This window comes from Talpa occidentalis, unplaced genomic scaffold (genome assembly GCF_014898055.3).
Source record: "Talpa occidentalis isolate TD23 unplaced genomic scaffold, MPIMG_talOcc4v2.1 talOcc4.3, whole genome shotgun sequence".
In the NCBI taxonomy this organism is placed as follows: Eukaryota; Metazoa; Chordata; class Mammalia; order Eulipotyphla; family Talpidae; genus Talpa; species Talpa occidentalis.
This window is the reverse complement of record NW_023603184.1, coordinates 49995151-50017817: the sequence shown is the minus strand read 5'-3', so window position 1 is coordinate 50017817 and position 22667 is coordinate 49995151. Positions and strand designations below refer to the sequence as shown.

General features: G+C 37.1%; 1 protein-coding gene across 4 annotated transcripts in view; it reads right to left on the bottom strand.

Moving 5' to 3' along the window:
* Positions 1-4039: 4039 nt before the first annotated feature.
* The window catches only part of EED (embryonic ectoderm development), a 35431-nt gene continuing 16803 nt past the window's right edge, over positions 4040-22667 (bottom strand). For 3 of the 4 annotated variants that reach the window (XM_037523103.2, XM_054699582.1, XM_054699583.1), the window contains 9 exons: positions 21188-21313; positions 20496-20577; positions 17856-17947; positions 15738-15871; positions 13441-13546; positions 12225-12299; positions 5904-6062; positions 4769-4842; positions 4040-4374 (listed from right to left, as the gene is read on the bottom strand). In XM_037523103.2, the coding sequence (XP_037379000.1) occupies positions 4248-4374; positions 4769-4842; positions 5904-6062; positions 12225-12299; positions 13441-13546; positions 15738-15871; positions 17856-17947; positions 20496-20577; positions 21188-21313 (975 nt within the window). In that variant the 3' untranslated portion in view covers positions 4040-4247. The remainder of the gene's footprint in view (positions 4375-4768; positions 4843-5903; positions 6063-12224; positions 12300-13440; positions 13547-15737; positions 15872-17855; positions 17948-20495; positions 20578-21187; positions 21314-22667) is intronic. The other variant, XM_037523102.2, reaches the window with a different exon arrangement.

The window sequence follows — 22667 nt, the reverse complement described above, 5'->3', positions numbered from 1 at the left end:
TGTTATTAGACAGGGAGAGGGGCAGCCCAAACCCCGCAAACCTGCCTATTCTAAATGGGTTCTGCCATCCGCCGCATCAGCACAAAACATAGGAGACTTTAATGGGAAGGAACTTTAATAAAAACTAGGAAACAATACAGGTAAGGCAAAGAGTCTAGTTTCTAAATGAAGCACCCAAAGTTACCCGTCCCCTCGTGGGTAAAACTCCATCCATATGGGATCGGCCCAGAGCAAGGCCCCAAAGCCTGCCACAAGTCTAAAGCATCTTCCAGTGGGGACCCACAGAAAAGAGTCAGAAACAACCAGACAAGCCCGGAAGGAAAAGAGCAAAATCAACATCAAGATAAAAGCTGCCATTGTCACCCCTCATGAGTCTCACCCACATCTGTGTCACCCCGTCCACGACCAAAAGACAAGCGCAGTTTCTTCACGTGTCTCTAGGCTCCATGCGCCTCCTCCAGGTCTCCTTCTGGCTCCATCCTGCTTCCTTCCTCAGTCTCTTCTTCAGCTTCTCCTCTTCCTGCTCAGCTCCACCCTCCCTTGGGTGGGGCAGGGAACCTCCCCCTTTCCTGGGGACCACCCTGTTACAAAAAGAGGCACCTGCGTCGTCACAGGTGGGCAGAAGAACTGCTGTCCCTCTGTGGCGCAGGGTTAGGTTTTATCACCTTCTTTGGTAGGGAGGGGCTCATCTTTGTGGGGGGATGGTTTGTTCCTTAATCTCTTGATCTTCACCTTCAGGTCTGTGCTCCTCACACTCCCTGCAGCATCTGATAGTTTCTATAGCTGGATTTATGGCTTAGTTAATCCCTTCTCCCCACCCCCCCCCCCACCAGCTCTTGTCATTGTATGAGTCAGGTTTCTTATCTTGTGGCACCTCCTTTCCAGTTTTTCTATTCCTTTTTTTTTTAAAAAGATTTATTTATTTATGCATACAAGAACTGGGGTACAGGCCAGAGGTGTGGGGGTGGGTGAGAGGATTCACCAGAGACAGAGCGGGGAATAGAACAGGAGGATCAACTGAAACACACTGCTGAGGGGAGCAGCGGGAGAGTCAAGAGAGGTCTGCTGCACCATGTGGGTAGCTCCCCTGCTGGCCGGGATCGAACCCATGCTTCAGAGGCTGTGGACATCTTCACAGCACTGCACTCAGCCACCTGCATCACCAGAGAGGCCCCAATACAGGCCCCTTAATGAGCTATGTTTAGTATAAAAGACCCTAGAAATAAGCATTTCACTCGTACCTATTCAGGTGCCCCCTCCCTGTCACTTTGGGAGGAGCTTTTCTGCTTTGCTATTGCTGAATAAACTTTCTAAAACTCATTCCTTGTGGTCCATGTCCTCAATTTTCGTGGTATCAGACAAGAACTCCTAGACACTGTGCAACAGTAACAGCTCCAGGAGGCCATGCATTCTGGTGTGAACACCAAAAGATGGGACAATTTGATCAACAAGAACAAGCAAGGAATCCTATTCTCACTTTTTTTTTTGTATTAACCAGCCATTTACACTGCAGATGATAACACAGAAGAAAAGGGAAATGTAAGGTGTTGCAGGGAAAATTGGGGTGTTGGCTGAAAGCTCAGGGCTGAAGGAAATCACCACAGACAGAATGAGGGCCAGAAATGGCAGCTTTGGGTCCTTCCTGGTGGTGCAAGGGGTCTTAACACAGCACTATGAAGCAATCCGCAGCCACTGCAGCACAAGTTCAATCCCTGGCCAGCCAGGGAGCAAACCACATGGCACAGCAGACCTCTCCTGTCTCGCCCGCTGCTCCCCTCAGCAGTATATTTCAGTCAATCCACCTGTTCTGCTCCCTGCTCTGTCTCTGGTGAATCCTCTCACCCCCCTCCCCTACCTCTGGCCTATACCCCAGTTCTTGTATGCATAAATAAATCTTTAAAAAAAAAAATGGCAGATTTATTCAATACCCTGCAAGGGGACAAGAAGGGAGAAGTCATCTGTGCAGGAAGAAGGGCTTGAGACTCTTAGGCTTCTTTCTCCAGGCTTTCACTAGTCATCTCCTGGGATGTCTGGTCTTGGGCCTTGACCTAGGACACAGAATGTGCCCTACTCTGCTTCTGCATTCCCCAGGTTCTGCTGGTCTTGGCCAAGGTGATTGGTCTGAGGGCTGGTTCCCATAGCAACCTCACAAATTTCCTTTATCTATTCAAGTCTTCTAAATTTGCCTGCTGTGCAAGGAGTGGGGCCTTACTTTTTATCCTTATAACGATATCCCAACACTGGGTAACTGTTTTCCTTTCAGTTTATCCTTCCACATCAGTAAGACAGAGAATGCTGGTAGAATGTGTGGTATCAAAAAGTGAAATAAAAGTCTCTTGCTGCAGCAATGTGAGTGGGAGCATCCAAGCCTGGGCTCAGATCAAACTGCATGGATTATTCTAGGAAAATGTCACACAGCTGGATGCTGGGGAAATCACCAACTTGGAAGCTGAAGAAAACAGATGCCAATAGAACATCCTTCCAACTGCCTATGGGTTTCAAAATGGCTGTCCTGGAGCCCCCTGCGCTTCATGGCACCCCCAGCCAGCAATTTGTAAAAGTGTAGAGTAGGGGCCTCCCTGGGGTTGGGATGGGTTTAAAACGCAGCAGTATGAAGCTATCCACAGCAGCACGAGTTCTATACCTGGCCAGGGAGCTACCCACATGGCGCAGCAGACCTCTCCTGGCTCACCCGCTGCTCCCCTCAGCAGCGTATTTGTCCGTCTGCCTGTTCTGCTCCCCACCCTGTCTCTGGTGAATCCTCTCACGTGGCTCCTTATAATCTAATAATTCTGGTATCTTTAGTCTCTGGTGATCTAAGTACATGGTGTATTGCCTAGCAGATCTTTGTGAGCTATTTGGTTGACCTAAATTTCCAGAAATCTTAGACGCCTCCCAGAGTCCTTCGGTTAGTGTTAATGCCTGGAGGCCACAGGATCAGCAAGTTACAGCTTGTGGGCAGAAGACGGCCTACTGCCTGTTTTTCACAATTAGTTTCACTGAACCCAGTCATGCCTATTTGTTTACACATCATCTGTGCTGCAGTCGCACTATAAAAGCAGAATTGTCTTCAATTCAGGTTAATCCAGATAGATCTTGAGATAAACTCTTGGAACTTTCTGGTCTTTTATTTCTCAATTTCATTTTTGTTGTTTCTCATGCATAAATATACATAAAACACCCTGTGTTGGGGATAAAACCACCACTAATCTTAACCCCAGGATATCCTCTTAATTTCTCTTAACCACATCCTTTAAATATGTGAACATTTTTAACCCTCTGCCCCTAAGCTTTCAATATCCTCTCCTTTTTGTTTTAGTAATACTCCCAGTAAGTTTACTAAAAGTCCTTCTACATATTGAATGACAGTATTTTTTAGAACTGCAAAGAAAGTTTAGTAAAATATAAACTTAAAACATAAACTTAGGGGCCTCCCCCGGTGGTGCAGCAGTTGAGTGCTGGGCAGCAAAGCTGCCCACAGCCTCTGCAGTGCCGGTTCAATCCCTGGCGGCCGGCGAGGGTCCCACATGGCATGACAGACCTCTCCTGCTGCCCACTGCTCCCCTCAGCAGTGTATTTCATCAGTCTGCCTGTTCTGTTCCCTGCTCTGGCTCTGGTGAATTCTCTCACCCTCCCGTGCTTCTGACTGTACCCAGTGCTTGTATAAATAAATCTTTAAAAACAAACAAACAAAAAAACAAACATAAACTTAGGGCTTTGTATACATCAAGTGCTGTTCTCGTCTCACTAGCCCCTTCACATGAATGAAATCACCTGATCATTAACAGAACCCCGTGAAGTAGGCATTGTTATCCCTTTTCACACATGAGGAAACTTTACAGAGAATGTTGTTTTTTAGCCAGGGTCTGTATTGGCAAACCAGGAGTTAAATTCTGTACTACAGTTTACATCTAATCAAGGCTTTATAGAGCTTTCTCCAGGTAAGTGAACAAAAACTGATCACTACAAAAAAGTAAGGCATAATTTTATTACTGTAACAGTTCTTTCCATCACAATGAAAATAAACTTAACACACAACTTTACAAAAATAAATTTTTATTAAAAGCAGTAAAGTCTGAGCAGAAGACAGTACAAAGAGTATAAACAATGTAAACATCACTACATTCAGCTCAGCTGATCGAATGCTGAAAGACAACTCTAAATGCTCTATGTGCCCTTACTAGCAAGATACATGAACTCTATTGTACACAGAAAACACACTCTAGTTTTGACAGGAAAAAAGCATTTTATCGAAGTCGGTCCCAGCGCCAAATGCTGGCATCATCACAAACAGCTATAAGAATGCTGCTGTCCCTGCTAAAACTTGTTTGTCGAATAGCAGCACCACACTTATGATGAGTCAGTGTTGTACATCTAGGGAGAAAACATAATAGGTTAAATAAATACCATTCAAACATAACGTTGCAGCTAACACAAAATAGTGAATTAGAAAATGAATATTCATGCTATATAGAAAGCATTTAAAACAGAATACATTTCACCAAGAGCTTGATTTCAAATTTAGAAAAATTTGGATGTATTTTAAATTCAAGAGGCACCATGCATGTTACATAAAGAGAAATATGTTACCAAGGAACTCATGAAGAACAATCATTAATTAGAATTAAAAAAAATATTTTAAAATAACTCTAAGACAAGTAAATGTTCCAAACGACTTGAGGATGGCACTGCAGGTACTACTTCTATACTAGCATGACATTTTGAAGAAAAAGGCAGAAATTACAAATAGGAATTTCTAAATACTTACTTGGCTTTATGAGGATCTTCTACTTCTAAATCCCACACATAAAGTTTGCCAACCTGATTGCCCAATGCAAGCATCTGTATAGAAATTTTTAAAAACATCAAGTTTTCAAAATATAGTATTCACAGGCCTTTCTGGTGGCGCAGGGGGTTAAGATGCAACCTATGAAGTAATCCGCAGTCTCTGCAGCACGAGTTCGATCCCTGGCCAGGGAGCTACCCACATGGCACGGCAGACCTCTCCTGCCTTGTCCGCTGCTCCCCTCAGCAGTGAATTTCAGTCAGTCTGCCTGTTCTGCTCCCCACTCTGGTGAGTCCTCTCACCCCCCGCATCTCTGGCCTATACCCCAGCTCTTGTATGCATACATAAATCTTAAAAAAACAAAAAACTAAGAACTAATATCTATATTAAAAAAAACACTATTCAAGTCATCCTAAAAAATCTTATTTCAGAAAAAGCTCTAGTCTATGGTTATGTTTTTGATTATTTGTATTTCTGATTCACAAATATAATTAAGAGCAACTAACACAGTAGTTCCCTCTTACCTACATTTTAATCCTGCTGTTTTAGTCAACTGCATTCCATAATTACATACAATAAGATAGTTTTTGAGAAACCATTCACATAACTTTTTTTACTATAGTATATTATTTTTGTGAAGGTTTTTAAAATTCACATTGTTAGTATTCTTTCTTTTGCTTTAAAGAAATGTACCAAAAGCTATTTAAAAACTTGCAATACTTTGCCATACAAATAAACTCCCAAGTAATTTGTTATTGCAAAATCCTAACAATCAAATTTCTTTAAAATTTTAGATAACTAGCATTTTGTCTCTATTTCCCATGATTTTCCTCAAAGTTTTTCTAGGAAAAAGCTACATAAAAAATTAACACTATAACCAACCGACTTTAAATCTCAGTAACAAATGTAAAGTAAACTAACTTTCACTGCTGACACCTGTCAATTTCATTTACCATGAGGGCATGCAAAGCCACAATGGTAGAATAAGTAACACCAAGGGCTAAAGCAATCAATACAAAACATCAATACAAATTCTTAAACAAGATGTATATCAAAGAAAACTAAAATTACAATGGTTTCAAATAAAATAATTTTAGAATGCAAAATATGTTGCTACCTTTTGCCAGAAATCCATAGAAAACCTCATGTACCAAATGTCACACTGGCTGTAATCAAATCGTCCAAGAATAGTCACATTGGACTCGCTGGGTTTAATTTTATCTATATCATCTTCCATTTTGCCAGGTTTCCAGCATACAATGGCATTTTCACAAGACTTTAAAAGAGAGAGAAATGAGAAAAAAGAAGTATTACTTGTAGAACTGAAGTCTAAATATTAAAAACAAAGTTCTTTCCCTATTATCATTTGTGAATTGTCAGCTCTAAAAACTTAGTCATCCATCTAAGCACAATGACATACATTCATTCATATTTACAGAGTCAGTGTCCACACTTAAAGACAGTAAGTTTGATTATCAACAGAATTTGACAACACAAAAGCATTACACCATCTGGAATATTCATTTTGGAAATCATGATTTCTCTTCCAGATCAAACCAAATTCGACTCCAGATTCTTTGGCATCCAGAGACAAAAGTGCTTTACAGCAAGATAAAAATACAAGCATTGCATTAGAAAACATGTTTCTTCAATGTGGCCACTTCTTACTTCATTGGTTTCATCTTTCTCCAGCCAACTGCCCATCCCACTCCTTTACCTAGATGACTATTAATCTTTTGTCTCCAGAATCTGTGCTACATTGTAGGTGTTTAACAGATATTGTAGGAAAGCTAATGAATTCACAGAAAGGGTCACAGAAATCAAATTATATAAGGCAATAAAAGCAGTGGTTTAACATCACAACACTAATATGGGGGTGGAAAGGAAGACTGAGATACACCTTCCTCTATCCTGTGACACCAAATCTTTGCACATGTGGTACTTAAGCAGCAAGCAGTAAAGAATGCAAAGGAAAAAAAATCACACAATACTGGGCACTCTCCATCTTACTGTGTAGATCGATGGTTTGTCTATTAAGGCTAGAGACCAGAGACTCTGCTGAGTATCTTACAATGCACAGGAGAGGCCCTCCATGAAAAAGAAACAGCTTGTCCAGCTTAATGGGTCAGGACTGAGAAGCCCTACTGTAGATGAAGAGTGGAAGACAGAATCTACTGGATCACATGTGACGTCCCTGTGGGGTCCAGTGGCATCTGGACGGCTTTACAATAGGGCTACAGGAAGATTAGGGAAGAGGCAACACTTTTTTTCTTTTCTCTGCATTTTTCAGACTTTATAAAATCCCAGGACTATATGTTTATACATATTCTCTTACTATAATGTACCTCAGAGATCACCCAGTCTGACAACTATTAAGTGTATGATGAGATCAACAGCTTGTAGATTTTTCTCAAAGGACTTCTCTTGGCCTCTACTCCACCAAAACAGAATGTCTGAGAGAGAGGCTAACACACAAAAATTGTAAAGCAGCTCTTCTAAGTGTTTCTTACTACACTGGCAAAGAATTCTTAATTAAGAGAGTCCCTTCATGGAGAACTAAAGCACAGGAAGATAAAAAGAATTTGCCCACGCTAATAGATGGCTGCATTGGGAAAATTATCTGGAAAGTTTTTTAAAATTACAAATTCCTAGGTCTTGTGCCAGATTTAGAATATCTGGGGGTGAGACATAAGACTCTATTTTCACAATATTCTCCCAATGATTCTGCTGCAGTAGGATTTGGTACTATCAATGACAATTCATTCAGTTCAACTTACCACCTAAAATGCAAAAATCCTTTCTTATAGTTTTAAAGCTACTGGCTTTTTACTTCAGCCTCTACTTGTCCTGCTAAATTTGGCTTAAAAGTCTGAGTAGCAAACATACAGCGAAACTCTAAGACTCTAAGGTACATATAGCAGAATGGTTAGGAGTCTCTGGACATGGAGACTGAATTCTCTGACTTTCTTTTGCCTCATTAATGTATTCCAGGCAGCAACTCAGCAATGCCAACAGGTGGATCTGGGAGAGGTGGGGTGGAAATAAACCCTAACAAAAGCCTACTCTGTCTAGATAAAAGATCCAGGAAAGTGGCAACCTCGCAAGAGAGGAAATTTTCACTCTACTCCAGCCAAACATCACAGAAACAAGTGGACTCACTACCACACAAACTAGCAAAGGCCCAGAAGTAACTTTCTCAGGTGTTCAAAAGTGCACATATACCTTACCCTCCACTACCCTTTATATTAATCAGGTCACACATTTCTTCCTCTCTGGCTGGGGTGGCATCAGCTGAGGCCTAGAGAATCAACATGTTCACAGTGCGCATGCCCACCATGTCAGTACAGACTACCTGGGGAGCAGAAATGGGGCACCCTAGGCCCTGCCAGCGAGGGCGGCATCAAAGTATGGAGACACCATGTTAAGGGATCCATGACTTGCCCTGCTACCCGCAAGCCACGAAGCTGTGCTCCCTCACCCAGCTGAATATTACCAGAGGAAACCTGCTGTGGAAGGTCTACATAAGAACCAGACTTGTGATGTCAATAACAAAATCACTCATGCCAAGTAACAAAAATCTCAACTTTAATGAAAAGACAGACAATAGACTACAACATGGAGACAACACAGGCGCTTAACTATTGACAAGGAATTCAGAGCTGTTATCATAAAAATGCTTCAATGAGCAATTACAGACACTTAAAACAAAAAAAAAGTCTCAGCAAAGAAAATACAAAGAATCAAATGGAAATATCAAAACTTAAAGAAACTAAAACAAAATTAAAAATTCAACTGAAGGACCCACCAGCAAAAGATACGAAAGAATCAGTAACTTTTAAGTTAGAACAACAGAAATTTCCCAAACTGAACAAGAGGAAACAGACTTTAAAAACGACAGTCTTGGTGATGAAAGAAAAGATCTGATATTCGAAACATCAGTTACAAAAAGAGGGGAGGACGATGATAGCAAAAAAGAATTTCAATAATGGCCGTAATTTGGGCTAAATGAAGTCCTCAAAAAATCATAAATGTACTACAGGTTCATCAAAGTGAATGAACCCAGAAAAGGTAAATTCAAAAAACCCCTACTGGGACACATCATAGTCAAACTTCTGAAAATTAAAGACAAAGCAGTGAAAACAGAAGTAACACCTTGTCTACAGGGGGAAAATTAACTCCAATGAAGGCAGTTTCTTGTTAGAAAGCAATAGACCATTTTCCAAATGTTTAAAGAAAACTGTCAACACAAAATTCTATACCAGGTGAATACAATATTCAGGAATGAAGGGGAAATAAGGACAATTTTCAGACAAAGGAAAACCGAGCAGACTTGTCTCCAACAGACTTAACCTAAAAGAATAGCTACAGGAAATTTTATAATAAGAAAGGAAATGATATCAGAAGAAATTTGTAACATCAGGAAGAAGAAAGAATGGAAAAGTAAAATGAATATGTATAATATTCTTTCCTTTCCTCTTGAATCATTAAATTATGTTTGATGGTTGATACAAAAATATACATATTTATAAATTTTATGTGTCTACTGTGCATAAACATTTTACCACTTCATGTAATAATCAATATATCAAGGTTCATTCATAAATGCTCTGAACAAAGTGAAAGACAGTTTGGTAAATGGATTAAGAAAACATGTGACCCAACCACATGCCATGGACAAGAAACCCCAGATGTAAGAATACATGTGGATTAAAAGTAAAAGGTTGGAAGAAGATATAGCATGCAAACATAATCAAAAGAAAACAGGAATGGTTTTATTACTATCAGATAAAGAAGACCTCAAAGCAAAGTACAAGACAGAGATGTACATTACTTAATGATAAAAGGATCAAGCCATATTCGTTATAGCAATACTAAGTATGTAGGTACCAACAGAGCTACAAAATGTCTTCGAACTGTAAAGAGAGAGAATTAAACCACAATTATAATTGGAGATGTCAACATCTGTCTCTCAAAAATTGATAAAACAAGTAGATAGAAAATCAACAGTTACTGAAGAATGCAACCACACCACCAACAGGATGTGACAGTTACAGAACACTCCATCTAACAGTTGAAGACAATCTTTTCACACTCCCATGAACACAACTAAAATAGGGTCATAAAACAAATCTTGAGAAATTTAAAAGAATCAAGTCACAAAAAGCATATTCCAGAAATCCATGAGAGATAATAAAAAAAAAAACCTCTCAACACTTAGAAACTCAACACACTATCTAAATTTATGAGCTGTAGCTATATCAGTGCTGAAAGGGAAATTTTAGCACCATTAGAAAAGTAAAGCATCAAATTCAATAATCTAAACTACCCCATTAAACCAGTAAAAGAACAGCAGACATAAACTACCAATTTCATGAATGGAACTGGCTCCCACCAGAAACCCTGCAGATTTCAAATGAATGAGGCAATACCACAAACAACTCTGTACACATAAACTTAACCTTACACGAAATGGAACAACTCTTCAAATAGCACAAACTACCACAACTCTTCTGAGCAAATCTGAACAGAGCTTTATTAAAGAAATTTGACTTGTAACTTAAAAACACCCTTCCTCCAAATATCTAGGTACAAATTATTTAACAGGAGAATTCTATCATTTACAGAAGAACTGACATATTATACATAATTATACATAAATTCCTGTAATTATACATAAATTCCTCCAGAAAAGAGGAGGGAAAACTTGCCAATTCATTTTATGAAGCCAGTATTGATACTGAAACCAGAGAGATAGTATACAAAAACAAAATTTCAGACCAATATCATACCTCACAGGTACAGACACAAAATTCTTTAACGAAATATAAGCAGGTAGAATTCTGCAAATATAAAAAGGATGATAAAGCATGACTTATTCCAGGGATACAAGCTGGATCAATACTTAAAAACCAACCAATGTATTCCACTCCAATAGAGGATCAAGAACAACACATGATCGTATCAACTGGTATGGAAAAAGCACTGATAAAATCCAACACCCATTCATGATAAAACTCTCCAAAAAGTTAGGAAGAGACAGCTCTCAATTTGATAGAGAATACCTAATAAAAAGCACACAGCCAATACACGTAACTGTAAAAGACTGACTTCTTTCCTTCCTAACATCAGAAACAGGTCAAGGATGTCTGCTCCTAACACTATTCAACACAGGACTGAAAGTTTTCAATATAATGAGGGAAGAAAAGGAAATAAAAAACATTCAATTTAGCCAACATAATGGTTAAATAGAAAAATCCCAAGAACTTGACAAAAATACCTTTAGAAAAATAAGTAGTTCAGCTAAGTCACAGGATGCAAAATTAATATGCAAAAGCAATTGTATTTCCATACACTTGCAATGAACACATGAATGAAAATTAGAAATAGCAGTTATAATCATTCAAAAAAAAGGACATACTTAGCTATATAAATCTAACAAAACATATATGGGGCTTAATGCTTAAAAGTAAAACACAGTAATAAAAATTGAAGATCTAAAATAAAAAGACATACCATGTTCATGGACTGGAGGACTAAGCAGAGTAGATATTAATCCTCCACCAAATTGATATATAAGCTTAACACAATTCCAATCAAAATTCTCCCTCCTGCCAAAAATGCAATCAAGGCTTTTCAAAAAATAAATATAGATAGTATTCAAAAATGCAAATGAAAATGCAAGGGAACTTACATAGCTAAAATACTTCTGAAAATGATTAATAAGGTAGAATTCCAATTCTAAGGCTTATAAAGCTACTCTATTTACAACTGTGTATTTGTACGGGTGAAGTAGCCAAAAAGAAAATCCAGAAATAGTCTCAAAGGACAATTTTTGACAAAGGTGCAAAAGCAATTCAAAGAAAAGATAGTAAGTCTTTCAAGCTGAAAACAACTGGATATCAATATGCAAAAAATAAACATCTACCTAAACTTCCCACATTTAATATAAAACATAAAACTTTTAGAAGAAAATGCAGAAGAAAATCTTTAGGATTTAGGGTTTGTTAAAGAGCTTTAAAAATATAACATCAAACTATGGTCCATAAAATAATTAAAAAAAAAAATCAATAAATTGAACTTTGTCAAAATTAAAAACATGTGCTCTGCAAAAAGACCCCTATTAAGAGGATGAGAAGACAAGCTACAGGTTGAAAGAAAGTATTTTCAAACTACACACATGACACAGGATTCATAGTTAGAATATATTAAGAACTCTCAAAACTCAACAGTGAAAAAATAAAGAAAAAAAAAAAAAACCCAATTAGAAAATGAGCAAAAGATATGAAAAGACATAATTGAAAAGGATATATGGATGGTAAATAAGCACATGAAAAAGATGTTCAACACCACTAGCCATCAGGGAAATGCAAATTAAGACCATGATGCGATATCACTACACACCTATCAGAACAGCTAAAATAAAAAATAGTGACAATACCAAATGCCGGCGAAGATTCGAAGACACTGGATCTTTCTTACATTGCTGCTGGGAATGTAAAATGGCACGGCCACTCTGGAAAATAGTTTGGCAGTTTCTTAAAAAACTAAACAAACTTAACCATGACCCAGCAATTGCCCTTCAAGGCATTTAACCCAGAGAAATGAAAACTTAAGTCCACACAAAAAGCACAACTGTTTATAAGCAGCTTTATTTGTAATAGACCAAAGTGGAAAGGACCAAAATGTCCCACAATAGATGACTGCTTAAATAAACTGTGGTACATCCATACCATGAAATACCACTCAGTAATAAAAGGGAGAGCTACTGATACACATGACAACTTAGATGGCATTGTACTGAGTGAAAAAAAACAATCTTAAAAAGGTTCTACATTCTAGAAATGACAAAATTCACATGTGATAGACGCAAAACTATAAACATACATTGTACAATGCTAATTTTTTGAATTTGATATTGTAGTCTAAGTTATAGAAGTTATATATGCATTAGACAAAATTCGGTGAAGGGCAATTTGGAACCTCTCTGCACTGTCATTGATACTTTCAGTGAATATAGTTATTTCAATATCAAAAGTTTTAAAAAGGGTGGGGTGGGGGTGTGTGTGAAACTATACCCATAAAGCCAAGAAAAAATAAATTAGGTGCTGTCCAAGAAAATATGAAATGTCCTAAAATCCACATCAAGAAAAGAAACTAGATAATGATTTCTCTAAGTGTGCCACTCCTAAATGTTCAGATGACATCAACAACTTCTCTCAATTATCAGCAAAAAATTTGTAAATATATATACACCAATGTACAGCAAGGGCTCGCAAACTCCAGCTCATGAGCCAACTCCAGCAATCTCTTTTTGTATGTATGACTGAAATGCACAAACACACACACACACAAACACACATGCTACTGGCTTTAGATATTGTTTATTTTACAACATGAGGTATCAGAGAACAGTATCACTTGACAAGTTAATACTTGTCATCTTATTGGACCACAAATTTTAATTCATCAGTATGTTTTATGCCTAAAATGTTTCCAATTCTAACAAAATATCATTACACACACAAAAAAACAACCCCCCCCCCAGCAATTTCCCATCTACCATCCAATTTACCAAACTGCACAAAAAAACTTTTCCCTGAAAAATTTCAACTCGTACAAACAATGGAAGTACAGCTTAACAACAGCTACCATACCTTGGAAAGTATCAAATCACCTAACCATCGCACACAATCGACATAATTCCTATGTATGTCTCTGGTAGAAAAGTCAGGAAAGTGAATTTTCTGAGAAATAAATGGCCTGAAATGAAAATGTCAGATGTTAAGTGGAAAAAGTATAGTAGAATCACACTAATTTTCATTTTTGGATTTATAAAACACTGAAAAGTAAAATACATCGACTATTAATTCTTCTGTCTTTGTAGAACTAGATTTCTCATCTATTTACTAAAGTCTCGATTCATTTTTAAATTTTTTGCCTGAAATGAAAATGTCAGATGTTAAGTGGAAAAAGTATAGTAGAATCACACTAATTTTCATTTTTGGATTTATAAAACACTGAAAAGTAAAATACATCGACTATTAATTCATCTGTCTTTGTAGAACTAGATTTCTCATCTATTTACTAAAGTCTCGATTCATTTTTAAATTTTTTTCCATCATCTGCCTCAAATTTGATTTATAAGAATTACAACTTCCCATCACAATTTTATAAACAGTATAAAATTAATCACTTAAATTCTGGCTATCCCACCAGTGATAAGCTATTACATTACCACACTGAATGGTTCTCACAGAAAAATTCTAAGCTACCTACTCAAATCCTTTAAAATTAAACAGTAATTGTCCACAAAAGTCAACATATCTAAATTATTTCAAAAGACAGTCATCTTTACAGGAACAATGATACATCATTCCAAAGGCTGCTAAAGATAAGAACAGATGAGAGTTTTGCTTTTAGCAACACTTTTAAAATGGTGTATGACAGACATTTGACTTTAGTTAGGGCTTTTCTTGTATTTAGGAAAGTATAGCATTACGTTTGCCTTAAAGATGCTTGTAAGAAAATTATAAAAATGAGTTGCCACCAATTCTGTATTTAATTAACAGCATATCTAACATTTCTGATCTAGTGATTCCATTTCTAAACTGAAATAACTATAGATGAATGATATGCCATGAATTAGAATTAGAAATGTCTTAGGCATCTTACATGTCCTCCTTTCCTCAGATATAAAAAGGATGTTGAATTGAATCATCTCTAACATACCTACCTAACATATCTTCCAATTCAAATCCTGCAATTTTTATTAAGTTATTAAAGCTTTGATAAAAATTTTTAATGCATCTATAATTATGTTGTTTTTCATTAACATACATAGATAAGGATAGTTGTAAAGAGGTATTAATAATAGCCTGATAAGATTTTGAAAGAAGTTACTGAACCAAGAATTAAGGCATTCAAAAAGATATTTAAAAAACTGCTAAGTTCCCACACACATTATCTATGGAGCAAGAATTCTGCATTGAATTTTCTTCATTTAATAAAGTAAGAGCATCATATAAAGCAAAATATTAAATTATCATGAGTTAAAATTAAGTACCCCAACTTAAAAATTATGATTTTCTGTCTTGAATTAGAATTTACAGTGTTGACAATGCTAACATAACATATTCTGAAGGGTCATTTAGTAACACAATAAGTTTAAACAACATTAAACATCTGTAACTCCACCATGTAACTTCTCATATGTGGTATACAGAGAAAACAAACAAATGGATGAAGGAAATAAAACAAACTTTTAAACCTGTAAGGTCAATTGGTGGTTATCAGAAGGGTAGACGGGTGGTTAAGCCAGATAAAAGGAGTCAACTGTATGAAGGACAGACCTGGACTTTTAGTGGCGAACTTAATGTAGTGTATATACATATACTGATTTTTATTTTTGCATAGAAGAACTGGGGTGAAGGTCAGAGGTGTGGGAAGGGATGAGAGGATTCACCAGAGACAGAGTGGGGAGCAGAACAGGTAGACTTCACTGAAATACACTGCTGAGGTGAGCAGCAGTCGAGACAGGAGACAGAAGAGACAGGTTGTGCCATATGTGGGTTAGCTCCTTGGCCAGGGATTGCACTCAGGCCTTCGCAATGATAGCTACAGCTCTGAGACTTACTAACCCCTAGGCCATGATGGAGGTCCCACATGTTGATTTTTAATGACACACACCTTAAACTTTAAGTGAAACGTGCTACAAAAACTACAAAATGAAAATCAGAACAGTTTAAAGTGGATTTTGAACAAGAACCACAGATTAAAAATAAAGGACTTCCATTAGAAAATTGGTCAATTTTATGTTAAGTTATACTCTATTTTTTAAAAATGGGGGCTTCTAAACGCAATGTTGAGGTTTCTGTAACAATTTGGGGAAAAATAAAACACATTCATTCAACAGCATGAGATAGCACACTGTCTTAAATATCACAACTGTTACCTGTTAGTTTTATTTGGGTTATAATCGTAAGATTCCTTAATTGCATTCATCATTCTCTTTGAATTGATCCTCCAAAGTTTAAGAGAGTGATCCATACCACAGGACATTATTTTTTCACCCAAAAGATCATAATCCTGTATGTAAAACAGAAAAAATAATGTAAACACATAAATTATTTTTTACAGATTAAACCATCCAATTTTCACCTGACATATAATATAGTAAAAATTGTACTTTAAACCCCAAGATTAACATTTTGGAATTTCACCTAAAATACAGGATTGCAACTGCTTTCAAACTTAGTTTAACTGATTTGTCACCACCATAGTATATGAGTTTAAACAGAAATAGAAGAAAGCAAAATCCTTTATTTTATCCAATTATCTTTAAATACTTCCTCTGCTTGATTATGAAGGTATTAAATCAAATGCTTAGATAAAACAATTATTCTGAAACAAAAAACCTTCAGCTACATTTTTCTTTATCTAATCCTGATCAAGCAATGAAACTGATTTCTGTATATGAAACTATGAGTCTTAACGGAAATTTTATCTGTATATCTGAGTGAAAACACTTTAGTTACAAAGGTTTTAGAGTACACTTTTAAATGTATAAAGAACAAGATGTCTAAGAAAGGAAATCACATATTTTAACATTTTCATGTGCTGTTTACCTTTAATAGGCACTTAATTGGTCATCTATTCTAACAACCTTATTCTATCTTACTTCACAGACAAAACACCGAGATACAGAGATGCTATTCCATGTAGCATAGATGGTACATGTGTTAGTGAAAATCTCAAACATCAGTTCTGCTAGCGGGAAACTCCTGCATTACAGACTTTACAGACTATCTTCCAATTTCACTTTAAGAGTTAACAGAAGAGAGTTCTACATAAGGAGGGCATTTTCCTTACTAATCTGGATATCCTATCTTAATCTAATCTAAACTGATCATGAGCACTGTTTTTACAAAAGCCTAAGAGCTGTAGGTTTGGTGTTCTGAATTCACAGTTCTAGTTGCTGTTTCTCCTAATTTACTCATTTTCAACAGCAGTAAGATTCCAACAGAGTCAGCAGGGTTTTTTTTTTTCTTTTTTAAAGATTTATTTATTTATTTATTCATACAAGCACTGGGTAGTCAGAAGCCCGGAAGGGTAGGAGGATTCACCAGAGAGAGAGAGCGGGAGCAGAACAGGCAGACTGACGAAATACACTACTGAGGGGAGCAGTGGGCACAGCAGGAGAGGTCTGTGTGCCATGTGGGACCCTTGCTGGCGGCCGGGGATCGAACCGGCGCTGCAGAGGCCGTGGGCAGCTTCGCAGCCCAGCGCTCAACCGCTGTGCCACTGGGGAGGCCCAGAGTCAGCAGGTTTAATTTATAATCTTAATACAGGATGGTAGAATTAGCTCTTACACATTTAAAGCCAGATGGAGAATGTTATTGCAACTTCCAGAAAATCCAGGTTGACAGGATATCATACAGTAGGTATGATTCTTACAAAAGCGTACAAATCCCAACTATAGGAATATTTAATAACTACAATTAAAATGCCATAGGCTTCAAAATATGGTACATCTTTACACAGTTTATTGAAAGATAAATGATATACTGTAAAATGACTACACAAGCTATAAATAAAACATTTAAGCCAAATAATATAAAAATATAAAACCTAACTTAAAGCATTTGTATCATATCATTATAATAGATTATAACACCTAAAAATAAAGATAACACCGTGACATTTAAACTTCAGTGCAAGTATAATAAACCACTTCCTAAAAATGGATGACTATATTTCAATTTCAAATAAAAGGCAAAATAAAAATTAACACAGTGACTTTAGATTAATAAAGGAAAAAAATCACAAGTCATTAGTATTCTTCAGGAGTCCTGGTGCTGGTGTAAAGGGCAAGAACAGAGATAAAGCACAGAGATTAACTTGCTTTTTTACTTCACCTCTAAGAAAAAAACCCTGTATGTCACATGCATGAAAAACTGCCTGGCAGGCTCTATGAAGCAAACCATGTATTTTATAATAAAGAAAGAGGAACATGGGAATTGTTCAAAACTTTGTACACATGAAGGTCTCTGCTCTGCAGCTTTCAACTTACAGCGCTTAGAACTTCATCCCTGTGCCCTTCCACACCTCCAAATATCGCCACCAACGTGTCCGTCTGGATATTCCATAAGCGTAAAGCATGATCTAGTACAGAAAAAAAATAAGATGAACTATTATGATTCAGTCACAGGACTTTCAAAACCTCTTTAAGTAAAAACTTTAGAAGCAACTTTATATAATTATGTAACATGTAGATTTATTAGAGACTAAGGTCAAACTTTCAAAATGAAATATTCATAAGATCTTAATATTTTTAGCTCACCTCAAATAATTTCCTTTAAATATCCTGATATAAAGGAAATATGCTTTTGAGATAAGAAAATATTTATGACAAAACTAGCTTATCCCTCCACTGAATCCAAATTTACAAATTAAAGGGGACCCATGAGATTTACAAGATTTCTAGAGTAAAATCAAAAGATAATTGAAAACTACATATTTTGTGATATGTTTTATAGTATTAGAGGACTTCTTGTTACTTTTCTGCTGAATTTATTTCTGGGCAGTAAGTTTTTGTTTCTTCAGTTTCTTCTGTGTAACCTGCTCTTCTGATTTAAGAAAAATGTTGTTTTTTCTGTAAAAATATTTTCAATGTGGCAGGGAGAGCTCATGTACAGGTGAATCTGACCATTAGCTTTGTAAGTTCTGCAACATATCATGGGGGACTTGTGCACCTGGATGTGCTCAATGGCCAGAGAATCTACATCTAAACTGCTAAGTTAGGCATTTCTCGCTGCATTTTTAAGCACATGAGCACTATTTTGGGGGCACCAATCCAAGCCCCAAAGATTCATTTAATTATGCATACAAGAACTGGGGTAGAGGACAGAGGTGCAGGGGGTGAGAGGATTCACCAGAGACAGAGTGGGGAACAAAACAGGCAGACTGACTGAAATACACTGCTGATGGGGGATAGGGGGCGAGTCAGGCGAGGTCTGCTGTGCCATTTCAGTCATCTCCCTGGCCGGGGGTCGAACTTGTGCTGGAGTAGCTGTCGATAGCTTCCTTTCATTAGGTACTGACTTTCAAACTTAAACCTTGGCTGTTAAAGGAAGATCACTCTGAAGCAGTTTTATGTAAAGGTTTTCACTTAAGGCTACTCTGATATGATCAGACCTTTAAGAACTTGACTAGAATAACAATGTAAGAAATAGAAAGAACATTATGTAGAAATAGGAACCCACCTCATTTCAGAAAACTCAGAAATGATTAAGAACAATTAAGAGGTGTGTCTAAACCCAGAACAAACTTATTATGCCAACAGAGACAAAGAACTATGTAATGCTTTCTCTTTACATGTATGGGAAATACTTCAAGGAGTTATCCTGGAAAATTTAGCACTTTTAACGAATTCTATAGGGAATCCTTCATGAAATGAAAGTTTACACACACACAGCTGCAGATATATATGCAAACAGACACATAAAAAGAGCAAATTGATTTTGTAGGTACATTATTCCTTACTATATGATTGGATAGCGCAAAGACAATTTGTAAAAATAACCTTAATTAAAACTCTTAAAAATGTCATAATTTTGGTGATATGCACATAAAATTAATAAAGTTCAATAGTTCAATTGAGAATGAAGTCATAGAACTATCATATAGCAATATGGTAAATAAGAAGGCTCATATATAGCTAATCCTCAGTACTAATTTTTTTTTACATCTGATGTTAACAGTGTTATTTATTTTTACTTTTTTTAAAAAAAAGATTTATTTACTTCTGCACACAAGGGCTGGGGTACAGGCCAGAGGGGTGTGTGTGTGTGGGAGGGGTGTGAGAGGATTCACCAGAGACAGAGTGGGGAACAGTACAGGCAGATTAACCGAAGTACTCTGCTGAGGGGAGCAGCGGACGAGTCAGGAGAGGTCTGCTGAACCACATGGGTTGCTCCCTGGCTGGCCGGGGATCTAACTGCAGAGGCTGCGGACCGCTTCACAGGTGTGTCCCAACCCTTTGCGCTACCAGGGAGGCCCTATTTTTACTTTTATTATTTTTTTGAAAGATTATTTATTTATTTATTTATGCATGTAAGAATGGGTGTCTAGGCCAGAGGTGTGGGGGGTGAGAGGATTCACCAGAGACAGAGTGGGCAGCAGAACAGGCAGATCTACTGAAATACACTGCTGAGGGGAAGAGTGGGCAAGAGAGGAGAGGTCTGCTGCGCCATGTGGATTAGCTCCCTGGCTGGGTATAGAACTCATGCTGCAGTGGCTGGCAATAGCTTGATGGCGCTGAGACTTTAACCTCTGCACCACCAGGGTGGTCATATTTTTACTGTAGACTTAATGTTTTATTTACTTACTTACATGTTTGTTAATTTGGGGATGGTCTCTGACTTCTCCCCACCAGGTGTGATTCCTGTAGTTCTCCCACCACTACAGCACTGTGACCTATCACCACAGTTCCTTGTGGTTTTCCCTCCCCTATTTAACAGTGTTATTCAGGGGTCCTTTCCCCAATGCTTGGTTTGTAAACCTGAGATTTTGTAAACCTGAGATTTTTCTACTGAAACTTAACTGCTGTAAATTCTTTTTGAACTTGGATTTCTTCCTTATGTGTTTGTCCCTTAAAAAGAAATTATCATTTCTAAATAAATGGGACCAAATGAAGGATTTCTTGTCTTACCTTTACTTACTGACAAGAGAAGATTGGGATCTCTTGGGTGGAATTTCAGCTCATTGATAGCATTTCCATGGCCAACATAGTGCTACAATTAAATTTCAAACATTTCAAGTTTCATATCTAAAAATCAATAAATTCTTTTTCATTAATCTTAGTTTTACTTAAAGTAGTATTTCTCAATTTTGACTGCTTATTAAAATCACCCAACAAACATGAAGGTAAAAAAATGCTCAAATCACATCTGTAGATGTTCTGGTTTGATTAGATTAGCTGAAGCACAAGCAAGTGCCTTTAAAAGATCCTTAGATAATTCCAATGTGTCCCCAGGGATTTGTAAAAGTTCTCTGAATACCAACTTTCAACTATTTCACCATTTTGATTTATTACAAGGGACTTTTGATTTGGGTATCTTAGAAAATGAACTCAGTATGTTACTGTTCATTTAGAACTTCTCAGAATAAGGAGGGAGGTAAATAATTTAAAGAGAAAATCTTGCAGATAAAATTTTCCCACTTATTCTTTAATATGCATTACCCAGATGTGACAGGCATCAAAAGACTTTTCTGAAACAATAAGCAAAGTACAAATCAAATTAAAAATTTTACACTGGATCCACTAGTTTAAAATCCAACATTAAAAAATTTTCAGATATGCATGAAAAAAAAGCAGAACTATAATTTAATCCGACAACCTACCTTTATGCACTGCATTGTTATGGGATTAATTATCCTAATTATGCCTCTAGATCCAGCCACAGCCAGTAGAGGATGGCTTGTATTGCTATCGTATGTCCATGCACAAGTATAAAAATTTTCATCAGCCTAAGAAATGTCAGTTAAGAAATATTGTTTGTAGAGGAGGCAGCGAGGGGAAGAGGTGGCGGCGCCGAGGAGAAAAAAAAAAAAAGAAAGTTTTTGAAAAGTAAACACACCAATGATTACAATAGTACATGGAAACCCATTTTGCTTTTATACTACCAGATTTAACCTCTAAAATCTATAACAAATAAACAAATCTAAGCCTTCACCTCAATTTTGATTACTTAGCTGTTTGTTTACCAACTAAATGCTATTATAGCAGCTACACGACAATAAGTGAATGGTGACAGTATACCAATAAAACTTCACTTATTAAAATAGGTGGTCAGCTCCAAGAGTTGTAATTTGCTGACTCTTGCTATATTTTAATACTTCTGACTACATGCCTCTTGATCAAGATTAGTAACTACTCAATTTTGCACTGTTTCCTATGCAAGACGTATCTCAATACGGCAACAAGTCATTTATTTCTATATCATCTAGGGGAGACTAATGTACCTCTCTTTTCTTGTGTGCTGTTTTACAAATGGATCTGGAACAAACATCTTCAAACTTGGACAGATGTCTAACCCTTTGCCTTTTTAAATCTTTTTCCTTATGAACCCACGTTGCAATACTTCATTTTCTAAACTGAACTTCTAATTTTTAAAAAAAAAGATTTATTTATTTATTTATTCATTCATACATACATACATACATACATACAAGCACTGGGTACAGTCAGAAGCGCGGGAGGGTGAGAGAATTCACCAGAGCCAGAGCGGGGAGCAGAGCAGGCAGAAGGACCGAAGTACACTGCTGAGGGGAGCAGCGGGCGGCAGGAGAGGTCTGCGCGCCATGTGGGACCCTCCTCCGGTGGCCGGGGAGCAGCCAGGGATCGAACCAGCACCTCAGAAGCCACGGGCAGCTTCACAACCCAGCGCTCAACCGCTGCGCCACCGGGGAGGCCCTGAACTTTTAATTTTTTTGCCTATAGGCTGTGTTGATCAAATACTTGGCAAGACTGCCAGTCACAGTTTCTGATTAACCCAAGTTATCAAAATACTATCCTAAATTGACAAAATTCTATTAAGTCAAAGAAACAGGAGCTTTTAGTTACTCTTTGCAACAACTGTCTATTACTGAACTTCAAATGCTCATCTTTAGCCACCTAAACCTTCCTATTACACCCACCCTACATGGATTCCTAGGGATCAGAAAACTACAAAAATTAGTTAGGAGAAATCTTTTGGGTGATGGTGATAGTTACGCAAGAGGATTCGGATAGACAGGACAATGTAATTTTAAAAAATTAATCAATTTAAACAAGTTTTGGTGTAGTTATTTAAAGTCAATTTCTTTAGCCAAAGATATTAAA